This window comes from Aricia agestis, chromosome 15 (assembly GCF_905147365.1).
Source record: "Aricia agestis chromosome 15, ilAriAges1.1, whole genome shotgun sequence".
NCBI lineage: Eukaryota > Metazoa > Arthropoda > Insecta > Lepidoptera > Lycaenidae > Aricia > Aricia agestis.
Genome location: NC_056420.1, coordinates 1,464,576 through 1,480,237, shown reverse-complemented (window position 1 = coordinate 1,480,237; position 15,662 = coordinate 1,464,576). Strand labels below are relative to the sequence as shown.

The window sequence follows — 15,662 nt, the reverse complement described above, 5'->3', positions numbered from 1 at the left end:
CATTTTTTTTCCTTTTCAAGTGTTAGTTCTTTTTTCATACAAATGACAATGGAACAATTCCTAAATAGTTCATTTAAAGCCCCTTTGTAAAAAATGTTAACACTACATCTACATAAACAGGTTTTCTACTTGTCTGTCAAGCAACTTCTACATATGTATATTGTATAACCAATTAATTATGGACAAAACAGAGTAAATCTTCATATTAGTTAGGGGCTTGGTTTATACTGAGATGAGGCACATATAAAGTTATTTATAAGTTATTTTTCATATTGTATATTTATGGCGTTTTATTTGTAAAATATCACTATTCGTTCATTACACTTCGCTTCGCCCTTTCATAAGTATTGTAGTACCTGAAACCTACTAACACAACCTTAAAGGAGTGAGCACACTGAGACGGACCGGCGGATTTCCGCTTCCATACAAATTGTATGGGGGCGGATTTTTGCGATGAGCCCCGGCACGGCCCGTCTCAGTGTGCTCACTCTTTAATGCAGCGTTTATACTATTTGATTTAGTCAAATTTACTGATTTATTATAACTAACGACCTATATTTCTTCTTTCTCATGAAATATCAACCAACTTAACCAGCAACCAATCAACTTTGCTTGAATGTCAAGCAAAGTTGCTTGGGTTGGGTTAGGTTAGAGTTGAGAATTTTTTTTGTTGTTAAGTACATAAAATAGTAGAATCTAGTTAAAAATTGTTATTAACACAAAACAGATCGCGAGCGAAGCGACTCTTTCATAAAGGAATTGTAATATAAAATATCACAACAATTTTAGTTCTTGTGTAAATAGTATTTAGTATAATTATTGTTGTATTATTGTACTTTGCTGTAGTTTTGCACTTTATGTAAAATATCTATAGGTACTTATCTTATGCTTATGTTTTCTTCTTATCAACTTCAAATGTTTCGGCTTCTCTCCGGGAGTTTTGTAAGCTCTGAGGATTGTGATAGCTTACAATTACTAACCTGGAAAGATGTAATATTTTTTGTTATAATATTGTAAACAGTAAACTTTAAACAAATACCAAACTATAGACAAACAATAAAAATTTTGCAAAAAAGAAGTAAAAGGCCTGGTAGACATACAAACTTAACTCGTGATAAAGTGTAGTCATTAAGTGTATAATATTTTATATTTTATATGATATAAATAAATAAATAAAACACGCGGGTTTTAAGTTCGCGAACTTACTCGGCTCGCGTCGGTGACACACGAGAATCGCTCACACTGGATTACCATGCCCCGGGCTCGCGGCTCGCGGCTCTTTGCTGACACGCAGGCGATTAAGATGGTCGAGCCATAAGTCCGCGTACGCACGTCAATCACCTCTTTAAGAGGAAATTGATTCCTTTTTTTTTTAATGAAATAAGGGGGCAAACGAGCAAACGGGTCACCTGATGTAAAGCAACTTCCGTCGCCCATGGACACTCGCAGCATCAGAAGAGCTGCAAGTGCGTTGCCGGCCTTTTAAGAGGGAATAGGGTAATAGGGGAGGGAAGGGAAGGGAAGGGAATAGTTGAGGGTAGGGAAGGGAATAGGGTAGGAGTTAGGGGATTGGGCCTCCGGTAAACTCACTCACTCGGCGAAACACAGCGCAAGCGCTGTTTCAAGCCGGTTTTCTGTGAGAACGTGGTATTTATCCGGTCGAGCCGGCCCATTCGTGTCGAAGCATGGCTCTCCCACGTATAAATTCCTTGGCAGTTGCCAGACCAACGTCGGTCGGATCATGTCAATTCAATGTTAATTGTGATCTGTCGGCTGGGTTTGACGTAACGCAACCAAACTACGTAGGTCCCCCATCTGCTTAGGAATCACCTTCTCTTATAGTACATACAAACAATATCGCATAATAAAAAATGCAGTAAAAAGTATTTTCCTATCTTAATCCTTCGATCGTGGCTTGTTGGAAATCTTTTGTTATTCTATTGTGTCTCCTTCACCTGTGAGCTTATACCGATGGGTTAAAATTGCCCTGACTTACCCAAGAAACTATTTCAATAATATTGTTTAATCCAGATCTCTACGAAGCTTTATCTGTGTGCGCAACCAAGTTGTGGGCTACATCTAGTAAACAATTTGACAGTTTACTTACTTGGCATAAGTTGAGTGGTTATTCCGGAGGAGCGCTGGCCGTGGCGTACGGGTTAGCAGCCGGCTGGAATATAACAATAATATGTTACAACTGTCTCAGTCTAAGGGTCAATTTATAGTTTATAGTCATGGGCGTAGCGAGGGGGGGTGTTAGCTGCCCCCCCCCCCCCCCCCCTCTGGATAATTTTGACGTCCCTACTAAGTATCTATCTAGTACTTTTAGCGAAAATCTAGTACTTTCATAGAAAACTTATAAAAGATATAAGCGATTCTTTCACAGAAGACGTAATAAATCGATTTGCCGAAGACCCTCGAAAATTACTTTTAAAATAGCCAATGTTTAACTAAAATAACCTAGTTAAAGAAATTATATTAAAAATCTCTTGCAATGTGATATCAACATATTCGTGTCCATCTGATGGTACTAAAAGCACAGAATATAATATATTAGTAGCTAAAAGCAACTAGCGACGGGTCAATGTACTCAAAATGCTGTACAACCAAACTTTATACTATACTAGGTATAGTATAAAGTTTTTGATTTATTGACTTTACTCACTGGGTTAGGCGGTGTCGGCATTTGTGGAGGTTGCACGGTGAAGCCAACGGTACCCGTCCTCAGACCAAGGCTTGGGCTCGTCTGGTATGGCATATTCTGCGGAGGGGGGGCGATCTGGGTGGTTGGTGGGTACGGGGTCACAGTTGGGTAGGGTGGGTTAGCTGGTGGGTTTCCACCAGGATACGGTGGCTGGGATGGAGAGGCTGGGTAAGGGGGGTTCGCTGGGTATGGGGGGTTGGCACCTGGGTATGGCGGGTTGGCAGGGTAGGGTGATGCAGCGGGGGGGTTCACACCAGGATACGGAGGGTTAGCTGGGTAGGGTGACGTTGCAGGGGGGTTAGCACCGGGGTATGGTGAGGAAGTTGGTGGGTTAGTACCAGGATAGGGTGGGTTAGCACCAGGATAGGGTAGGTTCGCTCCCGGATACGGCGCACCTGGGGGTGGGTTTCCGCCCGGATACGGTGAAGCCGGGTAAGGGGGATTCGCTCCAGGATATGGGGCCGGGTTGGGGTAGGGGTTGGGGGCGTTGGACATGGGTTGGTTAGTGACGGGTCCCGTGATGATCTGAGTGATGTTCTGCGAGTGGTCCGTGAAGGCCGCCAGCGGTATGTTGCCGATGACGATGCGACGGGAGTCCTCCGAGTCCTCGTGACAACCGTCCGGGACGATCTTTATCTATAAATAAATTTATTTATCTATAATTACAGCTATCCTTAGAGAGATATATGCAATTTGATAGTTAATACTGAATTACAATGTTAATATAATATGAAACAGTACTTAATTCATCACATAGGTAGGTAGTTTGTTTCACACATTATTGCACATAAATGACATCACTTGTAACATGTGACCAACAGTGTCACTTTTGTGAATCCCGCGAAAGTAACTACAACATTCGTAAATGAGTGAGTGTATTGTACCTCTTGGCATATGCCTCCAGCCTTTTCCACTGTAGTCTGTGCTACTACTAACAAGGATTTACTCACCAGTAAATTATACTGTATATCGATGAACTTGCAGGAGTCCAGACTGCCGACGGGCACGTCCGGTATATCGAGGTTGCAGGTCCAGTTACGTTGGGAGTCAGAGGTGACCGGGCCAGTGATGGTCTTGGCGAATTTCTCGCTTTCCGTCTCTATGGCGGGGTTGCGGTTCGCGTTGTAGGTTATAGTCTGAAATATCATCGTGATAAATCACATCGTGATATTGCACAATACAATTGATCGTTTAGGGGCCGGCTAAGACGAGGCATAATAGGGAAGATGCATAATATTATAAAACATGTAATTATTTAGCGACTACAATGTAAAAAAGCTCGAAGTCAGAATAAAAAGGCTATATCTTTATGTAGAAAAAGCACAAAAGAAGGCGCATTGGTATATTTTTTTTAATAGATAAGAATAATTTTTATTATTTTTGTTTTAGATAGGAACGTTTTTTAAAACACAAAGTAAAACTTCAAAATTACTGAAGTGATATATTCACTTATATACTGAAATACTGAAGAGTCAAAAATTCCTGAAAGACGACGTCCTTTAATCAACTGACGCGCGTTAGCAAATTAGGGCCGCGCTACACCGGAATGGCAGCGGCGGCGAGACTTTCAGTGTCATATGATTTTAAACTTTATCTTCATTATTGTAATACATAGTATCGCTCGCGGCCGCCGGCCAGCGGCCACGAGCGGCCGTAGATTTTTCAAACGATACTATGTATTACAACAATGAAGATAAAGTGTAAAATCATATGACACTGAAAGTGCTCGCTTCGTCGCTGCCATTCCGGTGTAGCGCGGCCCTTAGACACATAAAAACTACACAACGCTAATTGCTCAGCTAATTTTATAATTAATGACCCACTAAAGGTACAACTGTCGAGTTTTTTAAGCTGGTTTTAAAGCTACATTGTGATGTCAGTACCTTTCTAATAAACCTTTGTAAGGTATGTATTTTCTCAGGCAATAAATTTCAACCATACCACTGTAGTAAATGAAGAGCAAATAATAGTAATACAAATTAAATTTAATTTTAGTCAGCTCTAAATAAAGATTTAATAGTCATTAGGTAAGTAGTGTCAATAAAACAGTTAGCATTTGCAAAGCCACCAACACCGACTTAGGTTTACAACAGTAAATGTTGGCTAGTGCAAACTTTATAATCATTGACAGCCAACAAAGTCGTTAATCATTTGTAGTGATAAATCATGTTGAGTACAAATTGAAAACTATGTCACGTAAATACCTTGTTTATGAATGTCCTCTTGGTCATTAGCGATTTATAATAAATACTGCGCGCTTAGTCAAGTATTCAATACTATTGAAAGCGAAATTAGAAATGTGTGGGATTAAAGCTGGCCGCATACACATGTTTTCGGTATTCGATTTCCGGATTTGTTTTCCGTATTCGGAAATCCAAATGCTTGGAATCCATTGCAAACAAAGAAAGAGCCAATCTGAAAATATTTTTCATTCAGTTTGGAGAGATACAATACCTTCTCAATACGGAAGCTGATCTCAGTGATCTCCACACTTGATCCCAGGGTGTTGCAGCCAATCTCAACAGGTACGACCTGGCCAGGAACGAACCCGGATGCAGGTAGCTTTATCACAGTCTCCGAGGACCCAGAGCTGATGCAGCAGCAGCAGTATGATTCGTTGAACTCAAACACCATTGGTTCCTGATAAAAAAAATCATAAATATGCTAAGTAACTTTTCTTATGTGTGTTGCATATAATACGGTATCAAATGAGCTTGGAGTATGAAGGCACGAACCCACTTGCAATCAGACAATTATCGCAGGTTAATTCAGTGTCTGACACATATAATAATATTATGTTACATGCAACACTCTTGAGTACCCAGCTAACTATGTTGCAACGACGCTATGTGACGAAGCAATAAAAGCCCTCTTACTTTGCAATAAGGATCAGCATTCAAATCCAGCTGGGCTATGATGGTGATGTCCCTCGACATTTCATGGTCCAACTTGAACTTGCGGTCCACAACCGCCTTGATCTCATACCGTATATGACCCTTTGAGCCTTCAAACGAGCTCGGACAGTTCTGCGGGATAATAAACTGGAAAGGCAGTTCATGCCTCCCAGGTTGTAAAGTGTATTCCCCTGTAAAAAGAAAAACCATAAGGGCTTTATCACAATGGGCGGTTAAAATGCTGTGGATTTGCAACGCATTTGTGACACTCGCTAGATGTATTTATTTATTTATTTATTTAATTAGGACACCAAACAGTACATACATCTAAACATTATTAAAACAAGCACATTAATTATTAATTTTTCTGATGCATGTACCCTTAGCAGGTGACACGACATTCGTAATAAAAGCTCCACAAACTACAATACCAAATTAATTACATACTAAACTAAAAGAACATTAATTACAGGTAGGTAAGTATAATATAAAGTATGATTGTATATAATTTTAAGCAAAGTTAATTAAGTATTACATTTTAAACATAATTAAAAATAAAAGAAGACTTAAAACTATGATATTACATAACATTTTTATTTCATTTTTTCATTACAAATTATTTAAAATCTATACTAATATTATAAATGCGAAAGTATCTCTGTCTATCTGTCTGTCTCGCTTTCACGCCAAAACTACCGAACCGATTGTAATGAAATTTTGTAAACAGTCTAAAGCCTGAGAAAGGACATAATCTACTTTTTTACTGGAAAAAAGCGTTGTAAGGGGGTAAAAATGCGTAAATTTGTTCAAATTAAGTTAGTTCCAAAAATTCATACTAGGTGGCTCCGTGCGTCTCCTACATCGTGCTAATGCTTGCCCAAAAGTCTTTCTATAAGAGGTGGTATTATCTTACACTTGATTTTGGATATTTTTCGATTGTTATGTCTTTTTTAAGTTATTTAATAAATCAGTACTTTATCTATGCAGTGACGTAACCTTACAGTTTAAACCTATCAATGATAAATAGTTTATGGGTAAAGTTGTGTCATTGGGGGGCTAAATAAGCTTAATTTGGCATAAAATATTAAGTTTAATTAAAAAAAATTAAATATTATGTGCACACTGCACAGCTGTTTTGATTTAAGGGGTAGGTACCAGGTTTTTTTTTTATTTTTATAAAAGCTTTTGACACCAATTTTGTTGACATCGCGCGCTATAAACTGAAGTCCACGCGGAAGAAGTCGCGGGCAACAGCTAGTTAAGTATATATTGTACTTTTAAGTAAATTTCATTGTTTGGTTATTAGTGTTTAAAATTGTAAATTATAAGATTATAAGTACATGTCAGTAAAATATAGTAAAAAATTGAGTAATAATATAGCAATATAGCAAAAATTAAATATTATATTGTAGAAAGTCATTCAGAACAGAACAAAATGTGTACGGAACATAAAGTCATAATATTATAGATGTCAAAATTATTATAATTTATATGAATTGTATTATTATTTATGATATTGAATGTACCGTAACTTCTTGGTGGAAATTCATGTTTCACAGTAATAATATATTACTGTGAAACATGAATTTTTTTTTGATGCACTTATGCTTATTACTATGGAATATGTCAAAATCTGAGCAAATACTATTGTAAAGAGAGCACATTCTTTGAACAGGATTATTCTTAGCTACATTGTTTTTATACTTAGGGATGTTAAATAGTTGAGGTATACGCACGGATCGGGTAGGAACTTTAATAGATATCTGATTCAAAATCTCTGTCTATGGTTCCGTTAATTATTTTGTGCAGATTACATAGGTCCAACATCTGTCTGCGGCCTTCAAGACTCATTAAGGAGAATTTAGTAAGTCTGTCCTCGTATAACGGGATCTTCCGTCTGATCCCACATCTAGCACACAATGATCTTAAAAAACGACGCTGAATTGACTCGATCCTGTCAACGTGAATGTGATATATTGGGGACCACACTGACGAGCAATATTCTAAGATCGATCTTACCAAGGCAGAATACAGTACAATCCATGTTTCAGTACTTTTGAACAGTCTGGCAGTTCGGGTAATAAATGAAAGCATTTTATTTGCTCTACTGCATATGATGTCATAATGGTGTCTAAAGGACATATCCGAATCAAACATGACTCCTATGTCACACACTACTTTAGTACGTGTTATTGAGGTGTCATCAATTTCATAATTATACGTTAAAGCCTTTTTACTTTTGGTGAATGATATCAAATTGCATTTTTTTATATTTAGTGACATGTGATTTTTTTACACAAATGAACGACAGAGTTGATATCTTTCTGTAAGGCCAAACAATCATTTACACACTTGATGCGTCGATAAATTTTTATATCATCAGCATATGCCAAACATTCACTAACTATAATATAAAGCAGATCATTAATAAACAAAAGAAACAACAGGGGACCAAGATTGGATCCTTTAGGTACTCCAGATGTCACTGCAATAGGTATCGAGTCAAAACCTCTTAAGGCCACCAGTTGCGTTCTATTGCGAAGATAAGATGATAACCAACGTAGGAGATTACCATGAATACCCAAATGTTGAGCCTTTTCAAGTAGTATATCATGGTTTACTCTATCAAAGGCTTTTGAAAAAATCAATATAAATTGAATCAGTCTGCATATTTTCGTTAAAGGAATTACAGATAAATGTCGTGTACGTAAGTAAATTTGTATTAGTAAATTTATTTGATACAAATCCATGCTGTCTGGGATTGAGACTACATTTGACAGAGCTAAAGATATGTTCGTGTACAAAACCTTCAAAAATCCTGGAAAACCAACTGAGTATGCTAATCGGTCGATAATTTGTGACATCAGACCTTGTAAATTGGTGTGATACATGCTATTTTCCATAAGGAAGGAAAGCAGCCTTCACCTAAAGACTTATTGTAAATAATTGATAATGGCAATGCTAGAGTTGAGGCACAGAATCTTATAAAAATAGGCGGTATTCCATCAAGGACCTAACACTATCAATTCACACTACTACAGTCTACTACTACTTCTAGATGACGCCTGCAACTCCGTTGCGCCAAAACTGGTTCGCGCGGAAACCATACCTTTTTTCGGGATAAAAAGTATCCTAAGTCCTTTCCTGGGTGTCAAAATATCTCCATACCCATAAAAATTGCCAGTGGTTTTGGGTGTGAAAAGGTAACAGACAGACAGATAGACTTTATATTATAACATTAGGTGGATTAGTGTGTCAACTTACCACTTTCACCACCGAGAAGATAAACTTTTAGGTGAACATATTCTTCTTCTGACTCGTGAGTCTCATGGTGGGTTCTCCTCTCCCCATCTACAGTCCTTGTGTGAGTCGTTGTCCAGTGTACCTTACAGTAGCCCTTAAACTTTACGTATAAGCCTGAAATGTAATATTTAAAGTAAGTAACAAGTGAAACAAGTCATAGAACACCTCAGGAAAACTTCAACAGGAAAATCAAATCTGTAGATTTGGCACTATACTGGGAGTCTGGGACATACAAGATACATAAGACTGCCAACATTTTTATCATCCCAAAGGATAGCTTGACCATAGACAGGTAAAAATCTTCAAATTCAAAAAAATTCAAATCAAAGTAATAAAGAAAATACTGTTTGATATGTTACTCATACAACTTCATTTCTATGGTATGTGGCTGTTACAACATAGACTAATACAGGTAATTTCTAGTGATGGGATTTGAATCAAAATTGAGAATTCGAATCACCACGAAAATAATCGAATCGTGATTCGAATCAACCTTTGATTCGAATAGACTGTTGATTCGAATCAAATCTTTGATTCGAATCACGATTGAAATCAATAATCATACAGAAAGACATAACTACAACGAAATAAAGCTGTCCATTTATCATTTTGTCTGTGTCTGCTACGCTTTCGTTTTCGAATCATTTTCGATAGGAGTTAGTATAGACCTTTGGAAAGGACATAAGCTATTTCTCTTATTCCACTGCTGGGAACTATATCATGTGTAGCCAGCGAGTGCGGAAAGCTCCTTATGGCCATTTTCAATAACGTATCTTCAGTTAAAGATAGATAGCTATACTCATACTAATCTTTTGCAGGGCGTTGCATTGACGTGATTCAAATCAGCTCATGGAATCGAATCAGCTCGTGAATTCGAATCAGCTCGTGGATTCGAATCAACTCGACAATTCGAATCAAATTATGTTCGAACCAATTTAAAAACTGACTCAAATCGAGATATAAATGTCATGATTCGAATCATTCGAATCAAATGTGATTCGAGTCCCATCACTAGTAATTTCAAAAGTAGTATTAGCCATATTTATTTATGATTACTGACGCAATTGTGATGGCAATCATTGGGTCAGTTACAGGAGCTTTTGTCAGGGTCTGTGTGGCGCCATAGTTAAATAAAAAATAATAAGGATCAGTGATTGACAAAAGTTGCAACTTCATTTCTATGGTATGTGGCTGTTACAACATAAGACTAATACAGGCAATTTCAAAAGTATAAAGCCATATTTATTTATGATTACTGACCCAATCGTGGTGGCAATCATTGGGTCAGTTACAGGCTAATAAGAACCCTTTGTCAGGGTCTGTGTGGCACCATAATTAAATAAAAAATAATAAATGATTAACAAAAGTACCAAGGTATTCACAACATGAGTGAGTTCAATTTCAGTTTGCAAAAAATTATAACTATACAACGACTTATTGTTATCCTACAAGGCCATCGTTAAAACTACTGTCGAATATTCAGTTATGTAGCCCACAGGGCGTGTTCTTTAATTTGTACGTACCGCGAAATTGTTGAACATTATTTTCATGGAAAATAAGCTTGCCGTATATTGTTGAGCCAGCATAATAAGACCCGGTTGGGCTGTCTAAGCTTATTTCACCATCTTCAAACCCCATTTTGGGTATTTACTTAATAGAAAAGCACTAAAAATAATCCCAAATTCCCCAACCGCTGTGCACCGTGCAAATTTGACAATTGACAATTGCCGATTTCTTCTTCTTCTTCTTTTAAAAATGGCCGCCTCGGTGAGTTGCCAATGATATGGCGGCTCTCGACATATGGCGGCTCTCGACATAGGCGAACGCGTTGGCCAACGCGTCTGCAGACGCGTTGGCCCAATGTGTAGAACGGGCGTTCGCGCGTTGGCCAACGTCTAAATACCTACGGCCAACGCGCGAACGCCCGTTCTACACATTGGGCCAACGCGTCTGCAGACGCGTTGGCCCAATTGGCCAACGCGCCCAGTTGGCCAACGCGTTCGCCTATGTCGAGAGCCGCCATCAGAGTGGCTTAAAGGACTTTGCTCTATGTAGCATTCAGACTGTTTTGACCTCGATAATGACATTGACATTGATTAATGCATTTGGTACGACTTGATTGTCATAAACATATGCAACAGTATGGCTGCGTTCCAGATGACGTTAATTTTGACCAAAACGCTCAAAACGTCCCCTTCTGCCGTTCCCTTTGGCGACCGGGGTCGTTTTGATCGCGGCTATGACGTCACTCATGACGTCATCATTATCGCTCAAAACGACCCTTGAGTCTTGACGAAGATGGGTCAAAGTGGCGTTCTAGTTTTTTTTTTTAATTTTAACGTAACTATATCGCGAAAGCCATGTTCGAAAAGTTTTCAGGAGAGAATAGAGACAAAAAACTTTATATTATTTCATTACGAATAATATTTTAATTAAATAACATTTTATGAAATATTTTGATTGAAAAATAAATTGTTTTAAATGAAAGGTCAAATGATTTCTTATAAAATGTAATAATTAATACTAATTTTCATCTCTCCTATACCTGTTGATTGTACTTGACTAAGCATTAGGCGGTATATTAATAAAAATATAACCTATCGTTTATATGTATAATATACATATAAACGTTAGGTTAGGTTAGTTGTGGTAATAGTAACCACAATATTATTGTGGTAATAGTCAATATTCAAAGTAAGTATGTGGTTTTGTTATTTGAAATATGATTCAATGTGAAAACTCAAATATAATAAAAGTTTAACTATATTAAAATATGATTACTTAATTAAAAAAATGTCATACTAAAAACGAAACAAATATAATATTATGTATTTTATTTGTAAAATAAATGTAACTATAAACAATAAAATTACTTTTATTTGCGACTTGAAGAAAAGGATCGTAATATCCAAGTTCGGTTCAATGTACCTATGTATAAAAAAAAAACTTAGTTCTTTTTTTAAACTTTTCTCAAAACGCTCAAAACGCTCCATAATCTGTTCCACTTGGGTTTGTATCACTGACGCTCACATGCTAGTGGAACGGGAAAAACTACGGTCTTGAGCGTGAGCGTTTCTAACGTCATCTGGAACGCGGGGTATATATACCCCGCGTAATTTGCGCATGCACAATGTTTGCATTGAAAAACGAAACGAACACGACTAATGTCAATGGTTTATGGCCGCCATAACTCTTTCTGTATGCTTTCAGTTGTCAGTTTTCAGTTTGACAAATTTTTATTATGTCAGCGTGTTCCTAAACTATTACCAGTATACTGGCCTAATCACTTAGGCCAATGATCGCTTAGGTTTATAAAATATTAATAAAATTAACAAATGATTTGTCACACTTGACAGTACACTGATATTTTTTTGGAAACACAACCCATCCTGCAGATAATTTCAGATCGGTGAAGAACCAATAGAAAATCTAGAAGTGTTTATCCTTACGCCATCTAGTTAAGATTGTTAAAAATAAAATTAAAAAATATAAATGAAAATCCATTGGAATTGAGATACTATAATACTTTATCTATGTAAAAAATGAAAACTGAAAAATGACATTTTTCATTCATGTCATTCATGAAGCCCCAACGCCCCCAAGCGGCATTGACTCATCTTTGACATCTGACATTGACATTGTCTTTATCTTTGGTCTTACTTGTCATAAATGTCAGTTGTCACCATTCACTTGTGAACGGCTGTCAGCACCTGCCACCTGTCAGTTAATTTCAGGCATTCTGTGAAGGTGGTCTTATCTACAATTTTATCGTATTTATTTACGAAAGTTTAGATATAAATTAAAATTTTCGTTCATACTGACAAATTAAATGCTCTCAGTATTTAAATCGCTTTAATATTTAATCCGATTTGAAGATCTTAATTCGCAATTGTTGATTTATGATGAGGTTATTAAAGTAATGAAATGCAGCATTTTTTAGAGTCCTATAGAATGCGTTTTCTGAATTAAGCACTTTATTTTGCTGATCGAAGTTACAAGTCAATGATGGCTACCCCACAAAAAGATATCGAATTAAGTCCCGTGAACCCAGAAAATAGCGGTAGAAAAATTTCGACGGATAAGATGAATCTACCGGTTCAAGACGAAGAAGACGTTATAATAGGACGCTTCCGAAAGATAAGTTCAGCAAAATCTATGGCCGCTACCAACGGGAACATACAATATCCTTCTGAGATTAAACACGATGTGGACTTAGAAAGTGGCCTTCAGTTTAAGACCAAAGAAGCAGAAAAAGAGAAGTTACTGGTACCTAGTAACGGTGATGTCAAAGCGACTAGATCTCCGGTGACGAAGAGCAGTTTTCGTGATACAGAGAAGCCTTCCAGATTTAAGGATCAACCCTCATCTACAAGATTCCAAGTAAGTTTACTCATATTATACTTCTATATTTTTATAGGCTCATATATATGTGTATACCATTATTAGTGCCTGGGACAACTTTTTATGACCGCACAGTTGGCACACAGTAGCCTATAATAATATTATTTGCAAACTGATTGTTTATCGATTTTTATTTTTCACACTCAAATTAAATCAAAATCGTTTTATTTGCTTAGGAATATCTGGGCTATCAGTCTATTTTATTACATTAATAATTAATTTGGTGGAATATTTAAGAATGATATGGAAGTTATTACTTTTATGTAAGTTGGCAGATAAGTTTTAAGTGGCTTGGTACTAAAGTCAAACTACATAGGTGGCGAGATATCCAAACTTCACACCTATGAATAATAAAAACTAAGGAATCGTAACTCCTATACTATTACCGTTTTAAATTTGGTTCCTTTTGATCTGTCATGTAACGTCAGCCTAGTACCACTCAAGGTCACCTAAATATTGCAAATGTATTGAAATGTGTACCTAGGGTACACTTTTTTGGCAAGTATTGTGGAGTATGCTTTTTGACGGAGTTACTTTTCCTTAGTTTTTATTATTCGTAGCTTCACACCCTTTCCTAACCCGACCTATATGAAGTTTAACTAAAAAGTTTGAGAAACCCTAATTTAACATATTATGCCCAGCCGCATTGACACTGAAATGAGTTAAGTACTCAACAGGAACATGTGACGCAATACTGATAAGCAAATGTACCTACTTCAACACGTTGGTTTAATTGTACAAAGCCACACAGGAAGCTACACAATATGAATCTGAAAACAATCTTGTGTGTGCCCACAGCTATTGTAATAGCTGATAAGCCATCATGTAGTCATATGCATATTACAAACTAGATATCCATGGCTATTCACATAAGTAAACCCTCGCTAATCCGGCCCCTAGCTAGTTTGGCGCCCCTTGTAATCCGACATATCTATGACTAACCAGTGAGCCAGTGGCCAAAATAATGTTTTAAATAAGTACCACAATCAACCAATTAAGTATGGTACATATAAACATTATTTTGGCCAATCTTTATTTAGGTAAGTAATTTTTTTTTTACAATTATTCAAGGTTATAGCTCGCTGATATAAGTACTTAGCTTTAGGAAAATGATTTGAAGTTGAGATAAAACCTTATGATTATAATTATAAGGTGTTCAAATGTGTAAAAATGTATGCAGTACTCTAGAATCCGACAAATTCGCTAATCCCACATGGTCTATTATATGTCGGATTAACGGGGGTCTATCGTATTCTTATAAAAACTTTAAATCTCTGAAAAAAGGTGCTTGAATTTGAAAAAATTATTTATAAAATTAATGAAAAAAAAATCCACCATAGATAAAGTATTAAGTATAGTATCTCAATGATATCCACAGCCGGACATAATATAACCTCCTCCTTTTTGGAAGTCGGTTAAAAACTGTTGCGACTTGAGGCTGCTAGTAGAACTTAAAGTTACGTTACGTATAAATTAGTAAAGTGTATGTATAATTGCATTTAATTACTGGCTCCAACATTACTTTGTACTTCAAGGCTTGTAGACCAAAATCTGTTTATCCGTTTAGAAGCTTCGATACCTCAAACAGACATACGCGCCGAAACTATAACTCGTAGGGGGTTAAAATGTTTCCACGGGTGCGTTATAACGGTCTAGGTCAGAGCCGATACCGATAAATCATAATAGGGGCAAATTGGATAAGTACACTTCCCATAGCCTCGGCGACGTCTTACTGTAGGGCGTGTGCACACCGCTGAGCTATAGCACGTGCTATAACGCGCTCGTATTAGTCTTAGTGCGATAAAATATAGCCTATAGCCTTCCTCCATAAATGTGCAGTTTAACACTGAAAGAATTTTTCAAATCGGACGAGTAGATCCTGAGATTAGCGCGTTCAAACAAACAAACTCTTCCCAATTATAATTATTGTCGCCTATACTTTTTGATTGGGTTCCAAAAAATTTTCGATAATCGCCAGTTAGTACAAGTACTTTTTTATTGGTCTTGAAAGTAGAGTCTACCTTTTTAGCTAGGAAGAATGTAACATAGTCTTTGTGTAAGGTGTTATTTAAATATGAACTCAAATCGTTAAAAGTTTAAGAGGGCGACTAACTCCAAAAATCAAACATCGTCCTTCTCTCTTCACACTCACGCCCGTCTTTCATATGCCAGGTGAAAAAGAACGACGCGGATTCATCGCCAAATTAGTTTTTTCTCAATAACTCGATAAATATACAACATTTAAAAAATCCGCTTGGTCGATCTCTCAATAAAATATTCATTGATGATAGAATTTTATACAATGTGTTAAAATATTAACTTAGTTTTTTTTCAATTTTTTTTTATTTATGTAATAAGGG

The 15,662-nt window shown here is 36.8% G+C and overlaps 2 protein-coding genes across 2 annotated transcripts in view; one reads left to right on the top strand and one right to left on the bottom strand.

Moving 5' to 3' along the window:
- Positions 1 to 535: 535 nt before the first annotated feature.
- On the bottom strand, positions 536 to 10,598 carry LOC121734349 (arrestin domain-containing protein 17-like). Its single transcript, XM_042124883.1, has 8 exons — positions 10,425 to 10,598; positions 8,863 to 9,015; positions 5,581 to 5,789; positions 5,159 to 5,344; positions 3,655 to 3,840; positions 2,666 to 3,340; positions 2,108 to 2,170; positions 536 to 980 (listed from the first exon to the last, which is right to left on the bottom strand). The coding sequence occupies exons 1-7, from the start codon at positions 10,537 to 10,539 to the stop codon at positions 2,126 to 2,128; spliced, it is 1,569 nt and encodes a 522-aa protein (XP_041980817.1). The 5' UTR covers positions 10,540 to 10,598; the 3' UTR covers positions 536 to 980; positions 2,108 to 2,125.
- A 2,048-nt stretch (positions 10,599 to 12,646) lies between these two features.
- The window catches only part of LOC121734348 (bumetanide-sensitive sodium-(potassium)-chloride cotransporter), a 30,414-nt gene continuing 27,398 nt past the window's right edge, over positions 12,647 to 15,662 (top strand). Inside the window, exon 1 of the mRNA XM_042124882.1 lies at positions 12,647 to 13,281. Coding sequence (XP_041980816.1) covers positions 12,904 to 13,281 — 378 coding nt within the window. The 5' untranslated portion in view covers positions 12,647 to 12,903. The remainder of the gene's footprint in view (positions 13,282 to 15,662) is intronic.

Excerpts from the sequence above, each read along its gene's own strand:
- LOC121734349 (XM_042124883.1), bottom strand. The coding sequence starts at position 10,539 with ATGGGGTTTGAAGATGGTGAAATAAGCTTAGACAGCCCAACCGGGTCT. Across the intron at positions 5,345-5,580 it reads ATGCTGATCCTTATTGCAAA|GAACCAATGGTGTTTGAGTT; the intron begins GTAAGAGGGCTT and ends TTTTTTTATCAG. Across the intron at positions 2,171-2,665 it reads TGCCGACACCGCCTAACCCA|CCGGCTGCTAACCCGTACGC; the intron begins GTGAGTAAAGTC and ends GTTATATTCCAG.